This window comes from Anticarsia gemmatalis, chromosome 15, assembly GCF_050436995.1.
Source record: "Anticarsia gemmatalis isolate Benzon Research Colony breed Stoneville strain chromosome 15, ilAntGemm2 primary, whole genome shotgun sequence".
Classification (NCBI taxonomy): domain Eukaryota; kingdom Metazoa; phylum Arthropoda; class Insecta; order Lepidoptera; family Erebidae; genus Anticarsia; species Anticarsia gemmatalis.
Genome location: NC_134759.1, coordinates 2,980,042 through 3,005,835, shown reverse-complemented (window position 1 = coordinate 3,005,835; position 25,794 = coordinate 2,980,042). Strand labels below are relative to the sequence as shown.

General features: G+C 34.3%; 1 protein-coding gene across 2 annotated transcripts in view; it reads right to left on the bottom strand.

Moving 5' to 3' along the window:
* Window positions 1-7,273: 7,273 nt before the first annotated feature.
* LOC142978831 (protein CEPU-1-like) overlaps window positions 7,274-25,794 on the bottom strand; it is a 136,610-nt gene continuing 118,089 nt past the window's right edge. For both annotated transcript variants that reach the window (XM_076123420.1, XM_076123421.1), the window contains exons 4-10: window positions 22,669-22,876; window positions 19,914-20,087; window positions 17,775-17,903; window positions 11,451-11,589; window positions 9,436-9,584; window positions 8,788-8,838; window positions 7,274-7,970 (exon numbers count right to left, since the gene is read on the bottom strand). In XM_076123420.1, coding sequence (XP_075979535.1) covers window positions 7,870-7,970; window positions 8,788-8,838; window positions 9,436-9,584; window positions 11,451-11,589; window positions 17,775-17,903; window positions 19,914-20,087; window positions 22,669-22,876 — 951 coding nt within the window. In that variant the 3' untranslated portion in view covers window positions 7,274-7,869. The remainder of the gene's footprint in view (window positions 7,971-8,787; window positions 8,839-9,435; window positions 9,585-11,450; window positions 11,590-17,774; window positions 17,904-19,913; window positions 20,088-22,668; window positions 22,877-25,794) is intronic.

Below are 25,794 nucleotides of genomic sequence, written 5' to 3'. Positions count from 1 at the left end.
TATTGCAGACTAGAATATTTTCTTCTTTCTTGAACACTATTCCTTCATAAATTCTTATTAATATAGTCTTACAACTTAGTAGAGAGCTCTGGCATGCACGATCTACCTAGGTTATTATAAATATTGAAAAAAAAAATTGTTGCCTTTGGGTGATTAATGTTCTAATTTCTGAATTATGTATCCTCCGTTAGCAGTAAATCTTGCATACAAGTCTCTTTACTAAGTTGTTGCAAACTACTACTTACTATGGCAAACATGAAAATGTCTATCTATCAACAAGGCTCACGGTGAAACTCTGAATCGATTTTGATAAAAATTAGTAATAGTCAATGACTTAGAATCAAACAAATACATTTCTATAAAAATCTACTTCTATAGCTATGTCACTAAAATAGACTCAATAGACATGAGTTGAGTCGCGTAAATTAAATAGTTATCCATACAATATACTACAATACTCTAAAGACCACTGCAATCGAACAAAGCGCTTTCAAAGCACACTTCCTCATCAATCAAAACAAACAGAGTACAAATTAAACATGTATTACTGAACTACAATTAAGATCTTCCGACGGAATGCACCGCGAACCGCTAAACAATTAACTCAATTTCTAAACTGAAAACTATTTCCAACTATGTGTACCGTATAATGTACATGAAGGTATATTATTTTGAAACTGTTTGTACACGTTAAATAACTTCTATATTTTGTATTTACTAATAATACGGAAATTAACTCGAATATTTCACCGTAAATCGCTTGATGTTTCAGCGAAAGTCTCACTGGCCGTGGTTCTCCTTTAATATTATGTAATAACAAATAACTACATTTATTGAAGCTGTGCAAAATACCTAATCCGCACATGGTATTGGGTGGTGGGCTCAAGGCCTAACCCCTGTCCCGTTCGTGAGAAGACCCTTGCCCAACAGTGGGACATGGGTTAAAAAAGTGGAATAATATAGTATGACTTAACTTCGAATTCCATATGCGTTGGGTTTTTTGGTTCCTAAGTTCTCACGCCAGGCTTTTCTTGTGTATAGTTCTGTAGCTCAATTCTCTATTACTATCGACTACCGACAACCGACATGTCATCGAGAAATTTTGTATGAATATCTGATCAGCGCCTCTGACGGGCGTAGGAAATGTTTTGGCTTTACATTCTAAATGTTAAAATTTCGATAGCTAGCCGGTTGTCGGTAGTTGAAAGTGGTAGAGAATCGAGGTACTGGGCATATAAGTAAACGAAAATCTGACGCCAAGCGTATTAAACATTAAAAGTAAATGAGTTGAAAGTGTTAATTACTTTGTTTAAATCCAGTTATCTTTTGTACCAACTACTAAATAAGACAAAAAGATTGGCTCGTTCCTAAGCTTTCACTCTGCAGCGTTTTATCTAGGATACTGCACCGACATGCCTGTTTGGCAAGCACTGCACACTAAAATCTTGATACATTCCTTGTTTTTATTTTATTACGCCAAATTGGTTGGTCTTTGTTCTATCTGATCCAGACGCGGTGAAATTATTTGTCTGGTGTTCACTGCCAAATGATTTCGATGAAAAATGTTGCACTGAGTCATACAAGGCTTAGTCACTGTTAAAATGAACTATAGCTCGATTTTATACTACTATCGACTACCGACAAACGGCTAGTCATCGAGAATTTTTGTATGAAAATCTGATCAGCGCCTCTAATGGGCGTCGTAGGAACTATTTTGACAGCACATTTTAAATGTCAAACTTTTGAAACTCAACAGTACCTACTGGCTGAAGAGAATGGCGCTACTAGATTATGTGTAATTTTTTTATTTTATTTAGAATTCGCTATCCAGAATTCAGATTTAACATACTCGGATATTTTTTTCAATAATAAAAGATTGTTGGACTGTTGGACGTTTAGTAGTAGTTCTTACGTAAGTAGACTTTTTTCAAATAATTCAACTACCTAAAATCATTTTGCCGTCAGAGTAGTAAATTTTTCTGAATCGTGAACTATGTTGTGATTACTTACTTTCTTGGAAAATGGATATCAGTCGTCGGAAATCTGAAAGGATATTTGCTTGATGTTTAGAAGTATTTTTGTATTAAAAATCTTGTCTTATTGTATGTTCGTGCAGTAAAATAAGATATCAGATCCTAATCTGATATTTAATTTTACTGCACGAACATAAACAAAGAACAGCATTGTCTATTTGATTCTTAGACTAAAATGTACTTAGTATTCCACTAAATGTACACTAATTTGCAACAGCTATCCAACCATCATCGTTAGTTATCCAAAGAGTTTATTCCTTAACTATTTTAACATCACAATAAGAATTTTCACAAACAGTGAATACATCCTTTCAGTTACTACATTTTAAAAGCGTTAAACGTCAACATTCAAGCCTGTTGTAATTTATGAAATCTTTTGTTATATATTTTTTGAATCGTAATACGTTGAAAAAGCTCACGATCTTTTTGTAATGCCCGGTTTTACTTTGCTACCTCTGTTGTTAATCCGCTTGTTGACTTTTTAACTGTACAATGTTTTCGTTCGCTTTACTTTCACAAAAGAGGGTTTTGTCATTTGGTTATTCACAGGTTTCATTTTATTGAGTGTTTGGATGTTATCGTTGGATCTCGGAAGCTGGATTACGTACGGTGTTAAGTATTATTGTGTAAGTGACTTTGATGGTGTTGGGTTTGTTGCTCGCTCTTCTTTCTCGTCATACTTTGTTGAATTTTTATTTGAGTTATTTATGATGCATGATTTTTCTTCTTCTATACCAGTTATTTAAGAATCGTCTCAGATGCTAAGTAATCATTTTATATTGTTATTTATAGTACAAATTATTGTGACGTCTTAGTGTATACTTTGACGTAACAACAAATAAAATGTCAAGAGTAATTTAACACCCGAGGTTAAAACGTAATTTCAGCGTCTTGTTAAGGCTTCCAAGAAACTCGATACAGTACTTAGTAAATAAAACAACTGTCAAAAATGTAATATAATTTCTACCATTTACGAGGAAACTGTCGTCAGAAAACAAGATGTATCTAGAAAAAATATGAGGAATATTGTTCGGTGGAAAGGGATCTCGGGTCAAAGTAACTCACGCTTAGAAAGTTTATTTTTATCCGGGCCACGCTGGACCCTCCAAAACAAATTTCATGAATAAATTTTTCCTTTGTAAACAAATCGAGCAGGCCATATTAAATTAAGGCTCTCTTGCGACCGGGAATGCAATAAAAAGGCGAAATTTCAGAGACTGTACATCTTTACACGTTGCCGTTGTGTCGGCGCATGCGGGGTGGGGGACATTGTTTATGGAGACTGTCTTTCAAGCTTTTTGTCATCTAGCGGCGAGGAATCTGCCAGCCCTCAACTGGGACCTGTGGGGCAAGCTTTACTGTGAATTAAATCGTTACCGCGGTATTTATTTTAAATTAAAACTTTATTTAGTTTCCAATATATTTTGTTTCTGTGTAATATTAGCAGATTTTATTGTATTGTTAAGACCAAAACTGCAAATAACAAACATAAATCAAGACTTGGGAATTGTCTAGTCAGGAGTATTAAAATATAATATCAAAAGAGTTTTGTTTACGTATAATGTGAGCACATAACCTAAGATGATTTTGAAATAACATTATGGACCCAGTATTGTGCCCTGAGGCACACCCAAAATTATTACACGATTAAAACTTGAACCGAGCCTAGAATTTTCGATCTAAAGCCAAACTCGTTACACTCTTGCGATAAGATCATCTTATTTAGGTCAACACATTACTACTAAAGAGTACTCCTAAAACTGTCTCAAAATATACTTGTCTAGGTAAATTGTAAATTTTAGATAGCATCTCTTTTGTACCGAAAACGTAACCTATTTTGTTATTAAAGTTTTTACAACCAAAACGGGTTAGGTTTTACAAGGCCGTAAACTGTCTGAATGGGCACTTAAGAATTATCTCGACAGATAAAGAACTTAGTGGCATTGTGTCCACTTTACTGCTATCCTAAAACTGTGTACGTACTGTCGAATATAAACATCGATCATTAAATTGTAGATTGTTAAAATATTACGAAGAAAACGCACCAATTTTAATATAAAATTACTGAGAAAAAATAGAATAAATAGTTCTACCTAACATAATATAACGCTTTACACCATTTCATGGAAATATTAATCATCAATTCATACTGTACATACACTAAATAACTTCAAAATGAATCTCATATTACATATAAAATATTTTTTTATCAAGTTAGTTATTTCTGTATTTCTGTCTCTATGAATTTCTCGTACAAAAAGGACAATTTGTTCCTTTAAAGTCAAGACGCGTTAATAAAGATTCCACTATCTTTGTTTCGTTTGATGCTATAGAATTCCTAAATTTATAGTCAGTTGGCCTAAAAACATAAACTAAAGAACGTGTTCCAGTCTAACACTCCGTTTGTAAAACTAAGGACATTCCTTCGTAAACGAAATTACTTTGATAAGCCGTTCGTAATAATTTCCAAGTTAGCAATTTGGGTTCTAAAGTGGATCCTAATAACAGTCCGGATTAATCGCCAGACAGAAGAACAATAAAAAATACTGAAATGAATTCGGTCCAGAATTTAAACAAATTAAATTTAGATTTGTTGACAGTTATGTAGGGATTTAGATCATATTTTATAAATGAATTAGACTCTGTTACACGTATCTTTTTAATACGCGTACTACTCAATTGAACGCAAATATTTTAAGTTGAAATAAAGTAATAACATTCGTAGCGTAGTCGTATTATTTTCTTTACGCCACACATCTGCCACACACATTTCTTATGCTGTGTATAGGTCCAATTCTATTTTATATTAATGTACTCACACTCTTCAATAACGTTTTCCAGTTTCATATAAGCGAATAATTATCATCTAGACGATACTCAGCAGACATTCAAACGCTATTAAAATTCCATACACAAAACCTTGGCACTATCGAAATTCAGAACTAAACCTAGAAACCCTACTTCCGCATGGACCTCAATAGTTATATTTTATAACAGTTTTCGAAACCTTAGACCGCCAAAAATATCAATATTCCTACCAACGTCAAGAAATTCGGGATCCTTGGCGATTCTAAATTGACTTGTTTGATTTGGTAATCGTTGGGTCGGAGGGTTCTTCCCCTAAACCATTATTTTTACAATAGCCTTCCTGAAGTAACCCTTGTTCCAATAAATTATTGTTCCGTGTGTATTAGTACCGTTTAAGAATAATACATCAGTATAAGTAGGCTATAATATTTGTCTTAATACGATATTATTGAGATATGTTTGGATTTTGTAGCTTAAATGCTATTGTGTATAGAAATGTGTCCTGTCTAGCATCGTCTAATGGAAGTTTATTAAGACGGTCAAATAAATGGACATATTAATGTAGCTTGTAATATGAACTAAATGGTTTTTAGCTATTAGAGGACAATGAACTTTGGTACATTTTGTTGCCAATTTCAGTAGCCCAATTATCTACGGTACGGATCGAGTAACTCGAATTTGACAAAATGCCCGCTTGAAAAGCTGATCAAAAATTGGTCAATAGCTGGTCTGTATTTTGTGTACAGGACTGTGATTAGGGCTGTAATTGACGATTAAATTATGTTGCGAGTTACAGGACCTACAAGATTAATACGACACAACCGGACTTTCAACCCCAAGAGAGTCAGGTATCTTATGGAAGATTTCCTCCTCGAAAATTTAATTTTCAATTCACTTAACATCTTGCCAAATTTCAACAGGAAAATCATCTATTCTAAATCATAGTAAACTCTCATTACATCAGAAAAAAAATGACCACTTGAAGCAAAAGAACGATATCATCCACTTACAACCTAACCATTCACATTTACCCACTTATCCTCAATTCAAACGTAACGGAATTCATTTCCGTTATAAGGTTGGCAGTACGTTAAGCAAGTTAAAGCTCCCTTATTGGATTTCATTAAACACTAACAATTTACAGATGGGCCGCGGCGGTAACTCAAACACTTTATTGGGTTGCAGAGGTCAATATTGATCTGAACAGGAAAAATATATTGGGCTTTAACTTGTAGCATTGTTGGATGTGTTTAAATTAAAGTGATGTTTCGTAGAGTTGTTATTGGAGGGGTTCGCTTCAATGTTGAATTGAAATATTCCTTTTTGTACTGGGTGCATTTTTTTAATAAAATGGTTGCCTTCTTTCGGGTTTTTGTGTTGTTATAATTTTAAAAACATATTTTACTGTTCATGTCTTTTACATTATATTTTTCTTTTGACCAAAATGTCACTTATCGGTTAGACAAAATAATTACATTTTATAAAGTAAAGATCGTAGATATATCTTTAGATTTATTAATTACCTCTAATTATACTCACCAACCGAAATTTTCAAAACACTGGTTTCTCAGGAAAGCAGATGTTCTTGAAAATATTTAATTTTCTTGTCTTAGTAGATATGTAAAAAGTGTGCTAAATACGTCATTTATCGAAAGTATTTTTAAGAGCATATATTTGTCCTTGTCATTAATTAAACCATGAAACAAAGACAAAGATTTTTAACAACACAATATCGTACTGTAATTAAACAACGAACTCGTAAAGATATTTCATCAGTCCTGAACCGTAATCAGAAAATATCAGGCTATCTTTTAACAAATTAGTCATCACAATGTTATAGCCAGGAAGAAACGCCGCCTGTTCTTTGCAGCCTTATTTTATAACACCTTTAGCCATAGGCTTACGGAGGAACATAAAATTCTGAGCTTGAGCCGTTTCATTAGCTGAGAGAGCAAATTGTAAAACGAAGATTTGTGTGATGGAGGCATTGCTTGATTTATTTGTAATGTTAAACTAAGATGAGAGATGTAAGGTAATTACAGGCACCAGATTATTATTTTTTATTATAATCTACCTTACGTCATCAGAGTTTTTAGAAGACTGCTGCAAAACAATCAGGGGGATCGACACGAATGGCAAAAAATAAGTATGGCTGGTGGTGTTAACAAAGAAAAGCTTGTAGTCCACAGCAGCGGAGAATAACTGACATTGCTGATGATGATTATGACAATGAAGATAAAGTGCTGCAAAAATAAATTACAATATGTTAAACAAAAACCTGAAAATAGAAGTATAATGACGAGACTTACCTATTTCAATATTTTATGAAGTGGTATGGTATCTTATTCTGATTATTTTCTTTATTAACTTACCACAGAAAATTTTATTCTGTTTTTGAGTAGTATAAATAAAAGTATAATTTCTTTCTAAAATGTTTATTCGGTCTTCAGTTTACAATAATCAGTTTTGGATAATGATTTTAGATAGGGTTACAGGGATAACTATCATTTCTAATATTTGGATACAATTCAGCACAGTAACAAAAAGTTTTATTTCGTCTACAAAATAATTTTGTCATTATATACAGCGGTTCTCGATATTATTACTCGAACTTTTTCATAACATTATTTTACACAATATCAAAAATTCTTACCAAATATCAACTGTAGCACGATTCTGAACAGTCGGTACTTTCGAGTATCGAGAGTTTGACACTTAAAATGTACTGCAAAAATAGTTTTTTCGACGCCCGCTAGAGGCGCTGCACTGTTTGTCACACAAAATGTTTCGATAGCTAGCCGGTAGTCAGTAGTCGATAGTGGTAGAGAATTGTGGTACTGATCACTAATTACCTGATTGCTGTTACTGTAAGAATGAACCATTTCAGTACTAATTACTTTAATTTTGACTATAAAAACGGTAACATTTAGAACCGCTGTCTACAATAACATTGAACAAAAACATTACTAAACTCATTTACATGTTTTTATGTACATATATACAATGAGTTACATAACTATGTGAACACCTAGTGTAACATTATAACAATTGACAACAGTACATACAAACAAATCGTTCTTGTATGATAACTAGCACTATTGAACGTCTTTGCTGCTTCTTCCGTGAGACCTGTGGAAGAAATACGTATTAGAAAGGAATAAACAAGAAATAAATACCTAGAAGTAAATTTAAATAAAATTTCAATCAAGTCTCAGTCAGTGTTTTCGTAACTTTAATTCAGTTGAGATATTTGGTCGGGGAAAAAGTCTTTTCGCGTTATAGTATGTTTGAACTTGTAATAAAAACTTTTCTCTACACAAAAAAGCTCGATATTTGAGTACCTCACGAGCTCACTGAAAGAAACTTAATGAACAGTGTACTCATTTGTGATTCTTGAAGCCAAAGAGAGTTTATTACAAGTTCATACATACTATAATGCGAAAAGACTTTTTCCCCGACCTAATATTTTTGGCTAAATCTTTTTAAGCAAATTTTTTTTTTTGGCTGAAATACCATTTAGCTTGTCCGGGAAAATGAACCCTAGCACTAATTATTGCAAAGTTTTAAAACAACCTAGTCAAAATATCATCACTATATTATTAACAAACATCGTATAAGCTTTGATCAGTAATACATTGTTTTGTAATTTTCATGTTTGAAATAGTAAAATTATGAGTGCATAAGTAATCAGAATGAATGTTTAACTAATCAGAAACACGTCCTTTTTTAGCAAAACAAGCAGTAAATAAACAAAATAATCCAAACCACTTAATAAAACATCCGTGACCCACAAAATGAAACTAAAAAAAATAATCCCAGCCTCTAAACAATTCCCATGACGCAATCCCTCCATACGTGTTTCAATTTTTCCTTCTAACATATTACTTATATTCACTATTTATTCATATTGGTGTACACCCAAAGGAGTAAAATCATATTTACTTACCGCCTACTAGTATGTTGACTTCTGGCTGCGAACTTGGATATATTTTTATTTCTGTAAAAAATATATCATATGAAATCTTCAGGGACTTTTTGTTAATGCCATCCACGAATTTGATTAGATTTTGTATGAGATTGTGTCAGATGCTTGGTTTTGAAATTAAATTTACAGATTTGTCCTATCTGTGTTCGTAATAAGTTGGTAGTTTGACTGCCTCCGTGACGCAGTGGTTTAGGTCACCACGCCGCTACCATTACGTTGGAAGGTCGTGGGTTTGATGCCCGCACGGGACGATTCTATGTGCGATCCACAAATAATTGTTTTGGGTCTGGTTGTACTTTGTTGTATGTTGGTTGTTTGTAAAAGTCCCCGCGACACAAGAGCAATTCTTAATGCGGAAGTTGTAAAAAAAATATGTTATTTCTCGATATCTTATTTTGAGCAGACAAAGGACATAAATCTAAGTACTTTACTTTCGCTAGTATTACCACTACGATAAAGCAGTTGATACTAGAGTTAAATAAACATACAGATACTTTCAACATCGGACAATTTCATGCCGGTGGCCCAATTGAATAGGTTTAAATGCAGAAATATTTTTGAAAGTTTGTTATTACATCGTAGCAATTATAACCAAGGCTTTCAACTCACCATAAAGTCTGAGTGTACCCTCGCTCTTGCCGAGAGAGTTGGTACTGACACAGTTGTAGGTGCCGATGTCGCTCCTTGAGAAGTACCTGATGGTTAGCTTCATCATCACACGGTATGATGAACGCTCTTCACTTATCGTATACTTGGGCCTGCGGGAAAGAATTTGAGGCTAAATTATAAAATTATATTATTATACATTTATGACGAAATAAGCTGCTATAGCATCCTTGTACCACTACAAAGAGAAGCATGTATTTATTTATTTAATAACTTCATATACAAAAGTTGTATAATGGCGGACTTAATGCCAATGGCATTCTCTACCAGTCAACCTACGGGTGATGCAGAGATAAGAAGAAGTAGGTGTATAATAGAAGTGAAGGAGTGAGTTGAGCAAAATAAACAAATAGTTAAGAAAGAATACAGAATAAATCGCGGTTATCATTTGGTCAACTCAGGTCAGGAGGGTAAAAATACTAGAGCCTACATTGACTCAGAAATATGATATTTCTCAAATACTAATAGTCAGTGAACTAAATAACATTGTATGCCCATTTGAAACTTTGCCTAAAAAGCTTATATCGAAACCTAATCGAAGAGCCTAGATACAAATTGGAAAAAAACCCAGTACAATTTCTATACCAATATAAATGATAAATCGTTGTACACGATCAGTATCTACTTGAAAAAATATTGCTAATCAGATTCCGGTCAATGACCTTCTTCACAATCGAATAAAAATCACAAAAAACCCATCAATTTGTTCTCCTTGACCGATACAGCACAAGGCATTTTCATAATGGTAGTATTGACGGTGATCACAATAGGAAGGGTATCAATCACCCCTATGAACTCTTTATTACAGACTGTTCAATACAATAGACATGGAAATCTAACTCTTGAATTGGGGCTCTGAAAAACGAGGGAAAGAACTGAACTAATTGCACTTTATAGCTACGGGAAGTAAAATTGAAAATTGTTAGGAAACTAAGCTAAAATGTAACGTAATGTCGTAGTCGATACGTCACAAATTCTCTATTAACATTTTCCTACATTTAGATCGTTACAATTAATTCTGGATTAGTTTGCAATCAATAATATCGCAAGCACTTTTCCTATTCTAAAGTAGAGCACCTACTTGAAAACAGTCGCAACACTTCTATCTGAACTGATACAAAAGAATCATCAGTTTCTCAGACAATTTAAAACAAAACAAACTTGATCAACAATACTCGTGTGACACATTAACATGTAGCTAAGATAAGCCGTGTGCCACCCAAATCCGATAAAATCTAAAACAGACATTACTTCAAGCGAAATGACATGTATACAGCGAAACTTTTCAAATAATAACGTGTTGCCACCAACAACATTATAACTTTCATACGCTGTTTTTATGGCCACAACCTTAGCAGTTATTGGTACTTAAACAGTAAAGTGGGCCTTCTCGTTAGCATAAGTATGTATGGAAACCTCAGTGAATACCACCAAGAACACAGATAAAGGGTTACGATATTGCTTCAACTGGCCAAAATGAAATTGCCTCTTCTTTGAATTAGGGACGGAAAGGGAAATATTGGAAATTAATTAGAAATCACTTGCTTTGATAATCCAAATTCTGGTAATTTCCTGATACGAAGGTAATTTCCTGTTAACTCCTCATTACCAAGTATAATGAAAGGGTATGTTGTGATATCAAAAACGTGGTCTATAACAATCGGAGCATAAGCCATACAATACCAGGGCCATATTAGCACAGAATTAACATCTTATACAGTTTTGAGCATGATATGTAACGTATAAAAACATGCTTTGAACTTCTAAGTAATTTGTGGTGATTGTGGCTGTTTGCAAAAGGATGATTAACCACTATAGCCATAAGATATAATATAAGCAGTCGTCGAGACACAAAACTGACAAATTATGATACAAAAGCAACCCCGGTAAAGCGTTGACAAGGCTTGAAACAGATCCTAAGCTACGTTCTTATGGTGGACAAAAAATTGACTCCTTACCCGTCTAGAAGCATCTCGCCCCTGTTCTTGAGCCAGTAGTTGATGGTATTGGGGTAGGCTTCCACGGTACACTCTAGTATGACGTCAGTGCCGAGCGGCGCGCCCAGCAACTGGTTTGGCACTATTACTGTCGGAGGAACTGTAGGGAGAAAACAAAACATTATTACATACTCCTGTACTTCGATTCTCTATTACTATCGACTACCGACAACCGGCTAGCTATCGACATTTTGACATTTAGAATGTACTGCCAAAAATGATTCTACGACGCCCGTTAGAGGCGCTGATCAGTACCTCGATTCTGTACCACTATCGACTACCGACAACCGGCTAGCTATCGAATTTTGACGTTTAGAATGTACTGCCAAAATGATTCCTACGACACCCGTCAGAGGCGCTGATTAGATTTTCATACAAAATTTCTCGATGACAGGTCGGTTGTCGGTAGTCGATAGTAATAGAGAATTGAGCTACAGATGTATACTTATTCTAAAACCCTTGAACTTAGCTCAAAATTAATTGTCAATTAATTTTTTTAACCTACTATTTTTTATAGTACCTATCTTCATCGACGAACAGAATGCATTATGTTTATCATTACACTGTCCTACTTCTAAAAGCAAAACAAGGTACAAGTTTCCAAAGATATTTATCTTAATACTACCAAAACAGTAGTATACGGGAACAAGAGCCTCTCCAGGATTATTGGGTATTGATTCCTTATCTGTTCGCCATTTGCCTGATCTTATTATGCGCTGTTGGTTTAGCTACAACCTCGCTCTGTTAGCAAAGGATTAAACCGAGCTGTTTGCGAATTATGAGGTAGCCTAAAATTGGAATATACGCTGCATTTGTTTCAATAATTGATACTGAGGAATAGGAAGGAAATTAGTTTTTTTCTTAATAATATTTGACTACTTTTCATTTTATTTCATTAACTTCAACTCAATTAAGATCTAGAACTGGACAGAATTTTTTGTTTCTAATAAAAATATAGCTAAGAGAAGTATTACGTATAACATTTATAATGCAAAATTTGTAATAATGTGCTGCCCTTGATTACTTTCTGCCTCAACGGGGAGAAATGATTGATTTTATGTAGGAATGTAGTTTATAAGTCTGTTGCTCAAAATCTCAAAAAGGCTTAACAGTTTTTAGTGAGAAAATAGTACATACTAGCAGAAATATTTTAAATTGTAAAGCGAAAGACAGATTACCTTGAATTTAATATTTACATCTGTCGAGTTATTATTCACTTAATCGTCTATTTTAAAGCCTTTAAGATCAGTTTCATAACATCCCATTCTCCTTTTCATATTCTATTAATGTTTCAAAGAATTTCATGAAACCTCTCCACTGAAGTCTACAGTTAAAATGAGACTTATTAGGAGCCCACGGCCACGGGCAGTGGAAAGGTCGTTCACCCCGCTTTGTGGGCGACGCCGTATCATTATCTTATAATATGTTTTATAATTAAGCCTACACAGGCTCCGTATTTATAAAGAAATTATTTTAGGTAACTAGGAAAAAATAGGCAGTAGGTATTATTTTACTGGTTTTAATAAGATAATGCTATATAATAACATCGCTATATAATAACGCGTAACAAATTACTTTAAGGCGCCCACTGTTTCACTCTTGTAATTAGGGTATGATATTTTTTTTTCAGTTTTATTATCTTAAGTATTCTTAGTCATCGTAAGTATTCTTGTTAGTTAAAAATGTTGGTTCCTTATTATTAATCAAGTAAACTTTATCTTTTTTTTTTAAACATTTTATAGACTTCATAATTATTTTGATTTATAGTATACAAGAAATAATTTAATTAGGTAACTTCACAGCCGGCTATAACCCAAATTCCAGCTTATTATCTAACATATAACCTAAACACAATCTTGTATGCATCAAGGGAATCGAATCCGATTTCTCATAACATTTTCAAAGGTACACGTGTATTTACCTCAAAATACTTAGGCCTAGTCTAGACGTACGGATAGCTCTCAGGAGATCGCTTTAGAGAATAATTAATGATGTGTTACAACCTTTATGTCAGGTTGAGGTCAGAGTATCGGAATCTTACATTTTAGTATTTCGCTTTGATGGTTCTAACTTGAAATTGGTTGAAAGCCTACATAGATGTCTTGAATATATCCAATAAATGATAACATTTGCATGTTAAAACAGCTATAATATTGAATTACTGTTATAGCGACAATGTTTTATCAAGAGCTCTGTCTGTCTATCTGTCTTTCTCTACGTCTGTAGAGTTTTCAGGAATTACACATCGCTTAATCAACATTACAATCTGCTTATACGGTCGCATTTTCCGTGTAAGAAATTACTTGAAAAAATGGTTCTTAAGGAACCCGCTAGAGGCGCTGATTCAATTTTCAATAATTTCTCAATTTAGTTGCATTTGTAGTTACCGATGTATGGATATCATTGAAGCCAAGAGTTAGGCAAATATGTAAGGATCGCATTAAGTGGCGTTGTTTGGTTTTTGTCTACTCCTATAGGAAAAAGGCGTAATTGTATGCATGAATGTTCTCAATAGTTACTCGGCAATCGATAGTCTATAGCGGTAAGAACCCCACAGATTCCACTATTAAAACTAGTTACTATTTTAATATCTGTATTATACTAAAACAAGTCATTACAGTATTATATTCGAACGATTGGCGTGAAACGACGATATTATAGTTAACTCGTGTTAACGCCGTATTAGTTGCTATTCACATGCAAATGACCGTCAAAGACTCGGCACTCGATTTACGAAAATGGTTCAAATCTTAATAGGTAAAGCTTATAAAGGAATTAAACGAGAAATTAAGAATATTGGATATTCTTAGTACTTATTTGTTTAAACTAAAATTTGATGCGTTTTCTTAAAATAATTACTAAGTCTGTGGTAAATGTTTATATTATGACTGCCGATCACGAGGTTTCAGATTCGATTTCCGGTCAAATTCAATTCCGTGCAATCGATCTTTTCTAATTTGTATTAGATTATTTCTCTATAGTAGGCTTTGAAAACGTGCCCAGTTTATAGTAATTAGCTCGCCCCCTATTGCATGACGCCCCCAAAACTGGTAAATGGCGAATCGTGAGTATATTTAATACATCTCTACTTACACATGTAGAAATTAAAAGCTCAAATTACAGGAAGATTAAGAAAATTCTTTCTATGACAAGAGTCAACAAGTAAATTCAACAAGCTTTAAAAGCTGATTTCGTTACTTATAAAAAGTACGCACATCATTCATCAAAGTCAAATCAAATCTAACACAAAAACCTAATTCCTTTCAAAAATAATATCCGAGCGATTTTATTAAAAATCCGAGTGCTATCCAAGCGTTGAGTCGGTGGGATTTTCTCAGCGGTTGGCGCACAAGCCAATGTTCAGATAAAACGTGTACTGATCCCAACTTAGAATCGAAGAGTCGGGATTCGGCTCCGATGGTCCGTGAAATTCACTCTCCATTGCAATTGCCGATTAACTCCGATTGTTCTATTGTTAATATTATGTTTGGTTAGTTTTTGAATATTGTTTGATTCATACTGAAATTATTGGTTTTTAAAATGTTTTCATGTTCCATACATGTCTCATTAAACGCCTGTTATACAAAATGTAAGCAGAGATGTATGAAATACGCCTCTGTTTCACTAGTTTCAATATTAGTTCCATGTAAGCCAGTTACTAAACTTCAGGCTACTATTGAGAATAATCTCATATTTCTTTTTACTAATTTTTACTAACAATTTTATAGTAAAATGTAAAAAATGGAATTAAAACAAATCCCACTAAGTTCACTAAAAGACTCAAATGGACTGAAAAGTTATTCAAATGAATTAGAGTATTAGTAATTTTCAATTCAAATTAATAAACCTGCACTAAGACACAGATTCTCTTCAAAGCAAAACAGTTCCCTACCAAAACACACATTACAGCCCTGATGAAATCGATAAGCCTTAACACCTACTTCATTAAAAGCACCCTTATTAACGCAACCGATTCAAACCATACACGAAAATGTCGATTACTGGAGACAAAATTGCACCTTAAACCCTTATTACGGCTCATCACAAAGAAAACGATCCGTTAAAAATTTATCATCGACTTAATAGGCGCTTGGACTATAAAAAGACTACTAAAGTATACGTTGTTTAGAAGCAACGGTAGTCGTAAAGTAGAGTTATTCAGTATTAGATTTTGCACACTACTTTTGAGGAAGTTTGCCTCTTTTATTAAACGGATACTTTTGATTAACTTTGACGGCTTTCATGGCGCATCATGGCGCAGTGGTTAAAGTGGGCGCCACATACCAATGCGTCGGAAGGTCGTGGATTTAATACTCACACGCAACAAATATTTCGATCCAGAAATTGTTGTTTGTTGGGGCTTATTGCCGTATTACGCTCGTGTTACCAAATGGGCTATTGTTGAGAATAACACTTTGTACGACTCAGGAACTGAACCCCAGACCTTGCAATAATCAGTCGCATATTCACCCCCACACCACAGAGACATCGTAAATAAAACGTCTTAACCAAAAATATTTACTTAATCTCGTTTCTTTTACATCGCAAACATTTTTCATTTCAAGTCTTAGGTTATAAGAACAAACATATTATATTAAGATTATCTGCGTAGTGGAGCACTAAATATTCCAAGTATATGATCTGTACATCGGCTTAGGGGCCTGGCAGCCAATGACAGGGAAGAGTCAATTATACGCAAGGGCGGCTTACAAGAGAGAGATCAATTCGGCTTTATCACGACTGAAGATGTAGTGGCAGTTGTAAGTTGTAGACTTGTGCGTTTGGTTTTATTTTAAAAAAATATGCTTGACAATATTTGGACCCGATTTTTGATCTTATTTGCATGTTCATTCTAAGTTTTCATGTCATAATAAATACCATTTCTAGTAAGTATTTAAAGAAAATACGCAGGTTTCTAATATCAGATATAATTGAATTATATGTTGACTATTTAAATTCAGGATAAAAAGCCACCCTGAACAAAAAAATAGGTTTACCTAGACTTTATAAACAAAAATAATTAGAAATTGTAACTTTACTTTTTTGTTTCCAAAATGGGATTAAATTAAGACCTTTCATACCAAACTACGGTATTGTTTGGTATTTTTCCTAATATTTCTAAAAAGACAACTCCCGCACTAAGAATTGCTCTTGTGTCGCGGGGACTTTTACAAACATACAAACAACGGACACAAAGCACAACCAGACCCGAAACAATTATTTGTGGATCGCACAAATAATTGCTCCGTGTGGGAATCGAACCCACGACCTCCCGACGCAGTGGTATCGGCGTGGCGACCTAAACCACTGCGCCACGGAGGCAGTCAATTTATATAAGAATTTATATAAGAGATGTCACAATTTTAGTGTACAATGGTTTTATTATCAAATATTACATCATAACTCGCTAGCTTCTGCAACACGCACCACTAGGTTAGTTATACGGAGGTAGGCAAGAGGAATAATCGTCTAATTGTATTGGAAGCAAAGGTGAGGGCGCTCGATTTGTTTCATTTCTACCTTATTTACCGGCAAACGGCCACTCCTTGTTAAATTCCTCATAATTTCGACATTGTTATTCAATATTACATTTTAATAAACAAACGTTTTTTGTTTCTTCCCAGTATTATGTACCCAATTAAGGATATCGACGTTTTATTGGAATTGGTTTTTTCGGTTCAGAGCTCGTTAAATTTGATCCCAGATTAGATTGATAGTTTATTTTATTGGAGTATTTAGAAATACATTTTATTACCTTTGCGATTATGACTTTTGGCTTTCTGTGATAGAATTGAGGCGATAAACTATCGTTGGGTAGCTTCTCTTCCAAATACTTCTCTTTGCTTATTTGCTTATTCTCAACAATCTAGTACTCACTTACACCATACCTTGGTTATTATGACTATCTGAGTGAACACAAGTGCACTGCTCTTGACAGCTATATAAAGATAAACCTGATACAGACATATTACCTATTAGTCCTCAGTTATAGGGCAGGAGTAAAAGCAATGCTTCTGCTTCAGGGAGCAACACTGTAGATTCCTATTAATAGTGTCCAAGTGAAGTTCGTAGAACTGATATTTCTTTATAATGAGATAGGCAATTTGAAGCATAAAGTCATACCCCCTTATTCATAACACACTATAAACCTATTTTAGTTAAAAAGCTACTATAAGATGTTTTCTCTTTTTCTTTTCGCTAAGGAGTGAAAGAAACAAAACACTTTAAAAGCCTTTCATATATTTTTATGAATAAGTGGGTTAAAATGTAAATATCTATACTTACAGTTAACATTAAGTGTGATTCTCTTGCTGACGGCGGGCGGCACGTCGTTGGCGGCGATGCACAGGAACGCGCCCATCTGTCGCCGATCCACGCGCCACAGCGGCAGAGAACTGCCCGTGTAACTCTCCACTACACACAAGAAAATGTATATTTATAACATGGATATTCGCCGCTTTAAATATGAGAGGGAGGCAGAGAATATATTGAAAAGTGTGGCGAAATTTTTGCAATTTTTTTTTCAGACTAAAATATTGTATAGTTTCACTGATTGCTGGGACTACTCTTGGAATGATAGGGTATTTAAATATTTAACACTAGCATAGGTTGAATTTGCGACTTTTCAAGAACTGTTGAAGAACTATCTGATTTTCATGATTTCTTTTAGATACTTTCCTTCAGTGTTAAAACAAGCGATCATAAGTAATTACTAATACACGCATCGCTTCGAAAACTCTTCGGTATTGGTTTTAGCCTTTGACTAGTTCAAGTTAACGACAAAATGTCAGCCTTGTTTCCATGTATTCTATAAATAGAAACACAAACATCAAAGTCTGTCATCCGCAAGACTTTGAGATGAGTTCCAAGAAATGCTGTGCTGCAGATTGATGTATCCGACGATAACATAATTCATACAAGGAAAACATTATTTCGGCAAATTGTTAAAGTTAATGCAGGAAAATATCACTACTTTTGTCAAAATCATGGCAAAATATAGAAAAAAACGACAAAGAATAAGAATAACAAAAACGCCTACAGTAATTTTTTAATGTGGACCGAAATAAAGGAAAAAATATAGCCAAAAAATCCAGCATTGATAATTTAATATAGACTACCTAAGAAAAAAAAAACACATTTCGCGCTACAATTGAATCCTTGGATCTTATATTTGCATAAAATCCATGGACGTAGTTTGACCTGGGATAAGTAGGTATTTACCGATCGTAAAGTTCATTTATTCGCCTAATGGGAATCGAAATAAAAAATTCCCAGTACAATGGTGTTGTAAACAAACCTTCATTATTGAGCCACAAGCATTTTTAATTAGCCAACAATATTCGATATAATTTATGTACTGATAATGTTAGCATAAACCCGATTCCAAGAATTTAACATGTGATTAAAGGATTTCCAAGCAAAACATAAGCTTTGGCAGACAATAACCAAAATGTGGTCGTTACGCGAAATTACTACTAATCCTCCGTCGGTTACAACTCGATTTAGCGCTTTAAACAGCTGCTTTAGTTACGTAGAACATTTTGAGAATTTGGTAAAATGATAATTTAGGAGTCACGCCATTTCTATTCTGCTTTAGGTATACTAAAGATGGTGTGCTGTAACAAAAATAAGAAAACTGTTCGTGACTTCGTTATAAAATTTTAGATTAAAAGAAGCACACGAAAGCCTACCTCATGCTGAATGCCATACGCTGATGAATCTGTATATTGTGCTTTTGGGCGCTAGGAACTAAAACAACATTTTTTTTTAATACTGTCAGTCTTTTATCAACTTCTCTACTCTCAAAGGTTTTGTTCCACGAAAAGGTCACCGTCAAACTGAAAACTTTGATGAGTCTTATCATAAGCATTCCTGGCTTTATTCTATTTCAACGGAGCACAAAAATAAGTTTCCAATGAAAACGTCTGTGATCAAAGCTATTCTCCGACCAAGAAACTTTCCCAATAGTATTGTGACAAATGATTCCTTTTGTTTTCCATTTCTGGTGACTTGAAGGCCCCTCAAGTATGCAGTGTTCCGGACCATTGCCTTTCAAGATTTCCCTCTTACAATTCATACAACGTATTTTTTTCTAAATAGCCTTTTATAAATCCATTGAATTTCAATACATTAGGCATGATGTGAGATTTCCAAAGAATTTTTGCATTAAAAGTAAGTACCTGTACACTTGGCTTTTAACACAAAATTCTACTTACAGTGCTTTAATCTGAAAGAGTTTTGTGCGAGGGATTGAAATTGTGTTCTTTATGTAGGTACTGTGATATTTTTGCTTGGTATTCACAGTTTATATTAAAGTACTAAACAACTTTGCAGTAAACATGAAAAAATACTGATCAAGTTTTGCTACTACTTTACAGAAATTTCGTCGTTAAGTTTAGTGCTTCGTAAATTTATTTTACGTACCTTTATAAAAGTCCCTGTTGCCGACTTTCTTGAGCAGCATAGGTTCGTGGTCTTCTCGTCTCCACGTGATCTTGGGTGGAGGATGGCCAGACGCTCTGCAGATGAGCGTCACATTTTCCAGTTCCTGGGCTGATACGTCTGCTGATGTTTCTTCATTGATGATGTCAGGAGGAACTAAGAAAAGAAAGTAAGAATCAAGAAAAGTTTCCTTTTGATGTGTCTTCAACCACAACAATTGCCAATTACGATTTTCGATCAAATACTTTAGAACTATAACTTTAACATAAAAATATCCCACCGAAAAAAGAAGCAAAATATTTATATTTAACCATCCATGAAAAGAACATCACAAATATTCAAAAATACATTGTAGAATATGCCTGCTCACTGGTCAACTAAAAACTATAACGAAAAACGAATAAAAAGAAACACTGAAACCAGTTTCACGGATTATTCGATGTTTATTTATCTTTATTTAGGTCCCACAATACCCACTGGTCCAATGAAACATAAAACTGAACAAAAACAAATCAGTGTTCAATAAACGTGAAATTTTCGCCGTAAAAATGTCACTGGGAAATGCAAGGCGAATGCAAGCAATTTGGCTCTAGCATCTATATATTTCGCATTTAGAGATTTGCTTGAGTCAGTTGTAGGAGGTATTTTTATGGGTCCTCTTGTGTATCGCCGGGTCGTTTGCGCGAATCACTCGCCTATTTACATAAACGTAGGTACCGCCGGCGTCTTACCGAGGTAGCGACTGTTTTTTATTGATATTTAACTTACTTTTCGTGTGATGCTCCTTTTATAGAGATGTTCAAAGATAAATGGGATAGGATTTGAAAATGCTTTAGTTGTGCTCAATGTTTTTTATGCTTTTGCTATGAATATTGTGCGAACGCTATCGGTTATACTTTTTTGAGAAATAAATTGCAGTTATTTCTAGTTTTGCATGAACCTGCAAAAATCCTAGTATTCACTTTTGAATATTTTGTGTCTACTACTGCAATATTTCTTCATGTATCTCAATTTCATTCGTTGAATTTATAACTACAGGTAGGTACTTACGACTACCATCCACATAGAAAATAGTAAAAAGAAAAATATGCATAGATATCTTCAATAATTATATTTGAGAAAGGAAATTGTAAGGTAGATATAAGTGTTTCGCAATACTGGGTGGATTTAAGCTTTTTCTAAATTAACCTAAGCACATAGAGCAAAGATGTGCTTTGTGACGTTTGGCGACAACGCTTTATCAATATAAAAAAATACATAACAATAATATACATCCCTGTCTGCAATTGGAACAAAATTGACACCAAAACGAAATTCTATTTTGAACATTTCTAATAACGAGAAATAGATCTTTGTTATTATTTACAAACCTATTGACCTCTTCTTCTTAACACGCATTATTCCAACAGGTTTGTTTACAAAATTAATAACAAAAGTAAGCCAAAATCGATACTCATTGAGTTCCTTGAGTGCTCAAACGATGTAACTTGAGGCGTTCGGACAAAATTATTTAAAGCTCTTTAATGTATTAAATCAGTACAATTAACAGTTCTGCTTCGTTGGACATGACTTTTCCTCAAAACGCTTCGTTGAAATCACAGTAAAGTTGTTAATCTAGAAGCATTGTTTTGAAAGATTTGAACTTATATAAAATTTGTGATTTCGAATCATTAAGTTTAATTCGATTGCTATGGATCTCATACTACTAAAGTTACATCCAATTTGAATAAAACCTATCAAATTTCGAGCCCCCACTTCCTAATATTTCAATTTGACCTTCTTACAATTTAGAAAAAATCTCGGCGACTACCACCCTGGTATTATATATTAAATTCCTCATCTCCTCAGAAAGTTACGCCTCGGGTACCTCAGAGACATAGTAAAAATTCAATATTGAAATCCATACTTCAAAACTTGAGAATTGAAAAAAAAGAATAAACCCCCCCAGAACTAATTTGAGCTGCGAGCGATAAAACTTGGCGCCCACCTTCAATGGCGCGGAGAAATAACGTTAACTTCTCTTAAGGTGATTTATTTTTCTGAAGAAAATACTTTTCCAACGTTCATTCGAGACGTTTCATTGATATTGAGTTTTGTTCTAAGTTCGACGTAAGTACTTTGAAATGTTTTGAAGCTTCGGATCCGTCCCCTATCCTTAATAAGCTTAAGACTTCCTCTCTTTTTATTTTACCGATTACACGTTTAGAGGAATCGTTCGTTTCGAGGTTTTTATTAAAAAAATATATTCTCGTAAGAATTCTTGTTTGTAAAGTTACCGATACTGTTTGTTACTGTGTAATTTACTTAACTTCTTTACGGCTACACCTTTTCAATATTGCTTCTACGAATGGGGTGCTACGTTTCCTTTTAATTTACGCCGTGGACCATAATAAATACTAAAGCGGTTTTAATTAAAAATTCTCTGTTTGTTGATGATAACTTGAGCGGATTATTTATTTGAAAGCCAAGGGGAAAGTCCTAGAAGCGATCTGTTACTTCGAGTATGTGCGAATATGAAGGAAAATTTAAATATTATTAGCTTCTAAAAAGACAAAGACTATATTCAATAGTTCTAGTATAACTAACAACTATATAACATTATAACTAATTAGGGTATCAGATTTGTTAGACTGACTACCAATTGGATGTTGAACAGAATCATCAGTTTTTTACCATAGTCATTACTATATTCTATACACTAATATACAGGTATGCAAGTATTGCCTAAACAACTCACCATAAACATCAATACATCCAATCTGCCACTTCATATTGGGCTGCGTGTTGATCTGACACATGTAACAGCCGCGGTCCTCAGCTCGCAGGGGTCTGATCCTCAACTGCCAGGTGCTGGGAGTATCCAGGTTCACGGTGTACCGAGGACTGAGCACCACTCGGTCGTTCAGTGATAGCACCGTTTGATCTTCGGCTCGAAGCCAGCCCACCTAAAACAAACATAAATACATGCTAGTACCACGCCTTTTTCCTATAGGGGAAAGCCTCTGCCTACGCTAAACGGCGTTCTTTGGTAGAGACCAAAGACCACCAGTTTATACAATCCTGGCCTCATACACATCCATGCATCTGGTCATATAGGACCCCCGGTTATGAGTATGATCATGACTATAATTACGTCCTTCTAGGGAAATAAAATAGAAGGTGGAAAATCATTGAAGATAAACTAACAACAGCTTTTAGTTAAAACCTGAAAACTCAATTTAGAAAAATCTAGAAACTCTATCACCGACTTTTAAATCCACACACAGCTCAAAAAAACCAAAACTGCAGTCAATTTAAATCGGCCAGTTAAAGTTGAAACCGAGTGAAATGTAAAAGCGGCTCAGTAAATAAATATTTAATTAAAATAAACTGCTCCGTTCCTCACCAATCCAACAATTCAAACCCTATCCGGTATTTTAAAATGCGCAAATTAGTTTTTGCTCTTCCACGATAGTTGCAACAGTACAAAATTTACATCTCATCCCGCCAAGTCACCGGGTTTTCTATTTAATTTAGTTTACTCGAGACTGCAGCGGGGCCGCAAGCTCTTTGAATTTTAAACAGGGATTAACGTGAACGTACATTGACGAATTGTAACAAAGCGAACACAGTTTTTGAAAAGCATGTTTCGAAATTGTTTTTCCGTTATTGTTGTTGGTTCATTCGACTATGTTTATGTGTAGAGCACGAGAATATGTGGCAGTTGCGGGCCTCTGGGGAGCTGACGTGGAAATACATACGGACGTGTTCTGCGCTGCAAATGTGATTGCCGAAATGAGAACAGCGACGGCTATGTCACACAAAGCTTGGTCATTTCAAATTCATTGATTTTGTTTTGAATTTATGCCGCTTTGAAACTAGATTTCCCATTCTGTGAAGAGATTTTCGAACACTATCGAATATCCACTAAAAAAAACTAATCAGCGTTCTAAGTGTATTTGAAAATGAATAAATTAATGTAACAAGAACTTTTTTTTACCAACGATTGTTCGGCAGTCGGTAATGTCGACTGTAGAAAATCTCGGTCTAAAAAATATTATTTCGTTGCGAGTACTAAAAATAGTATTTTAAAAAATGATAAGCAGCTTTCAAGAGTGTTCTTATTTTAGAGTCCGCGTTGAAGCTCTTTCCTTCATAAATTAGTTTTAGCCGTCAAGCCGGAAATTACGGTAAAAGTAAACAGAGCGGTTTGATAACTGGAAGTTTAACCATGACAGTATTCATTTTACTTGAAACTTTGAGTTTATATTAAAACGAACTAGTTAAACATGTAGAATTCAGATGAAGAGTGGACTTACGTGATTCGTAGGTAATATAAATGATATTTTTTTAAATTACTGAGTTCCAAAACTTACACAAACCAGTCTTGATTCTTTTTCAATTTAAACAATATTTTGAAATGAAAATGAACCTCCTTCGAAAAGTAAACAAATATTCAAAAGTATCGGTTTCCTCTTTTTCGTTTTTTTTGAAGTCGCTCAAAACATATTTACAAACCTAGATAAGATTACATTATTCTTCGAATTTTAAAAAGATTAAATGTACAATCATATTATTATCTTCCAACTTTCGTTTCGAACAAGGAAAAGATTTTATGGTAAAGCAAATATATAATAATCTGTACCATTAAGGCTCCCTTTGTGTTAGTTATAAATTAATCTTCGTATAACATCATTATATCTAAAGGTGCGTACAGATTAGGTAACATGATGTATAACTTGATTTAAAACATTTCAGCTGATATTCGGATACGACGATCAGTTACATTAAAATTAATCAACAGTGCAGAACTTTATTTATAGTGCATTCGAGAGGAATTAGAGATACTCTTGCCCAGCAGTGGAGATGCAGTGGGTTTCATTAAAAAAATGTGTGCACAACAAGCTGACCGTACAGTTCTTACTCCATCACTCTCACAGCTCGGTGGGACTTATAAACGACATGACCAGTGAGAGTTTAGGCATAGTATCGATGGTTATACGTGCTCTACGAAAGGCGATTGTCTACAACCTCAACTTTCTAACTCCGGGAAATTCACTTAAGCTTTTTCTTAACAAAAAAACTCATGATAAAATGTTTGGTTCTACCTGGGATTCGAACTCGACAGTTACATACACTACCCACCGCGCTTCAGAGTCAATTGTTTTGTCATATAATGTGTACACACCATTATAATGTTCGCGTAGTAATGCATGATGCTTTCATTACCGAATAACATTCATTTGTAATGTTCCATCTTATTCGTTATTGTGTGTTGTTTGTGTCTATTTACACACGTGTCGCGTCTTCTCTCTGAATAATTGTTTGAGTTTAGAGTGCTCCGATTTTGGATTGCTTTGTTCCTACTGGTATTCTCGGGAGGGAGTCAATCGCTTGGATTGTTTGATGAAGGAAGTGTGTATTGTTCTAATAGTTTTTCATTAAGATAAGTGTCTTTGTAAGTAAGAATCTATATAAATGAAACACCGAAATGTATGTACGCGCATAACTTTTCTACAACTAAACTAATTTGGATAATTTTGTAACCGTCGGGACAAGGTTTTTGATCGAAGGGATCAAAATTCCAACAGGAATCGAATCAACAGGAAACAGTTATAATATACCTGGACGAAGACAGGCCAATCCGCTAGTTTAGATTAGAAATAGACGTATTTCAAGATAGCATCGATGAAATAATTGAATTCGATATCTTTTAGGTTTACCAATATCGTAGCTAAGCATTTTAATTACGCAGCTCTGTATCAAACACACCATGAAAAACCAACCGCCATTTAATCCTGTCAAAGGTCCCCTTGGGAATGGTTCTGCCCATAAATCTCTTCGCCACTATTTATTTGCCTTCAATAAGGCTATAAAATTAATA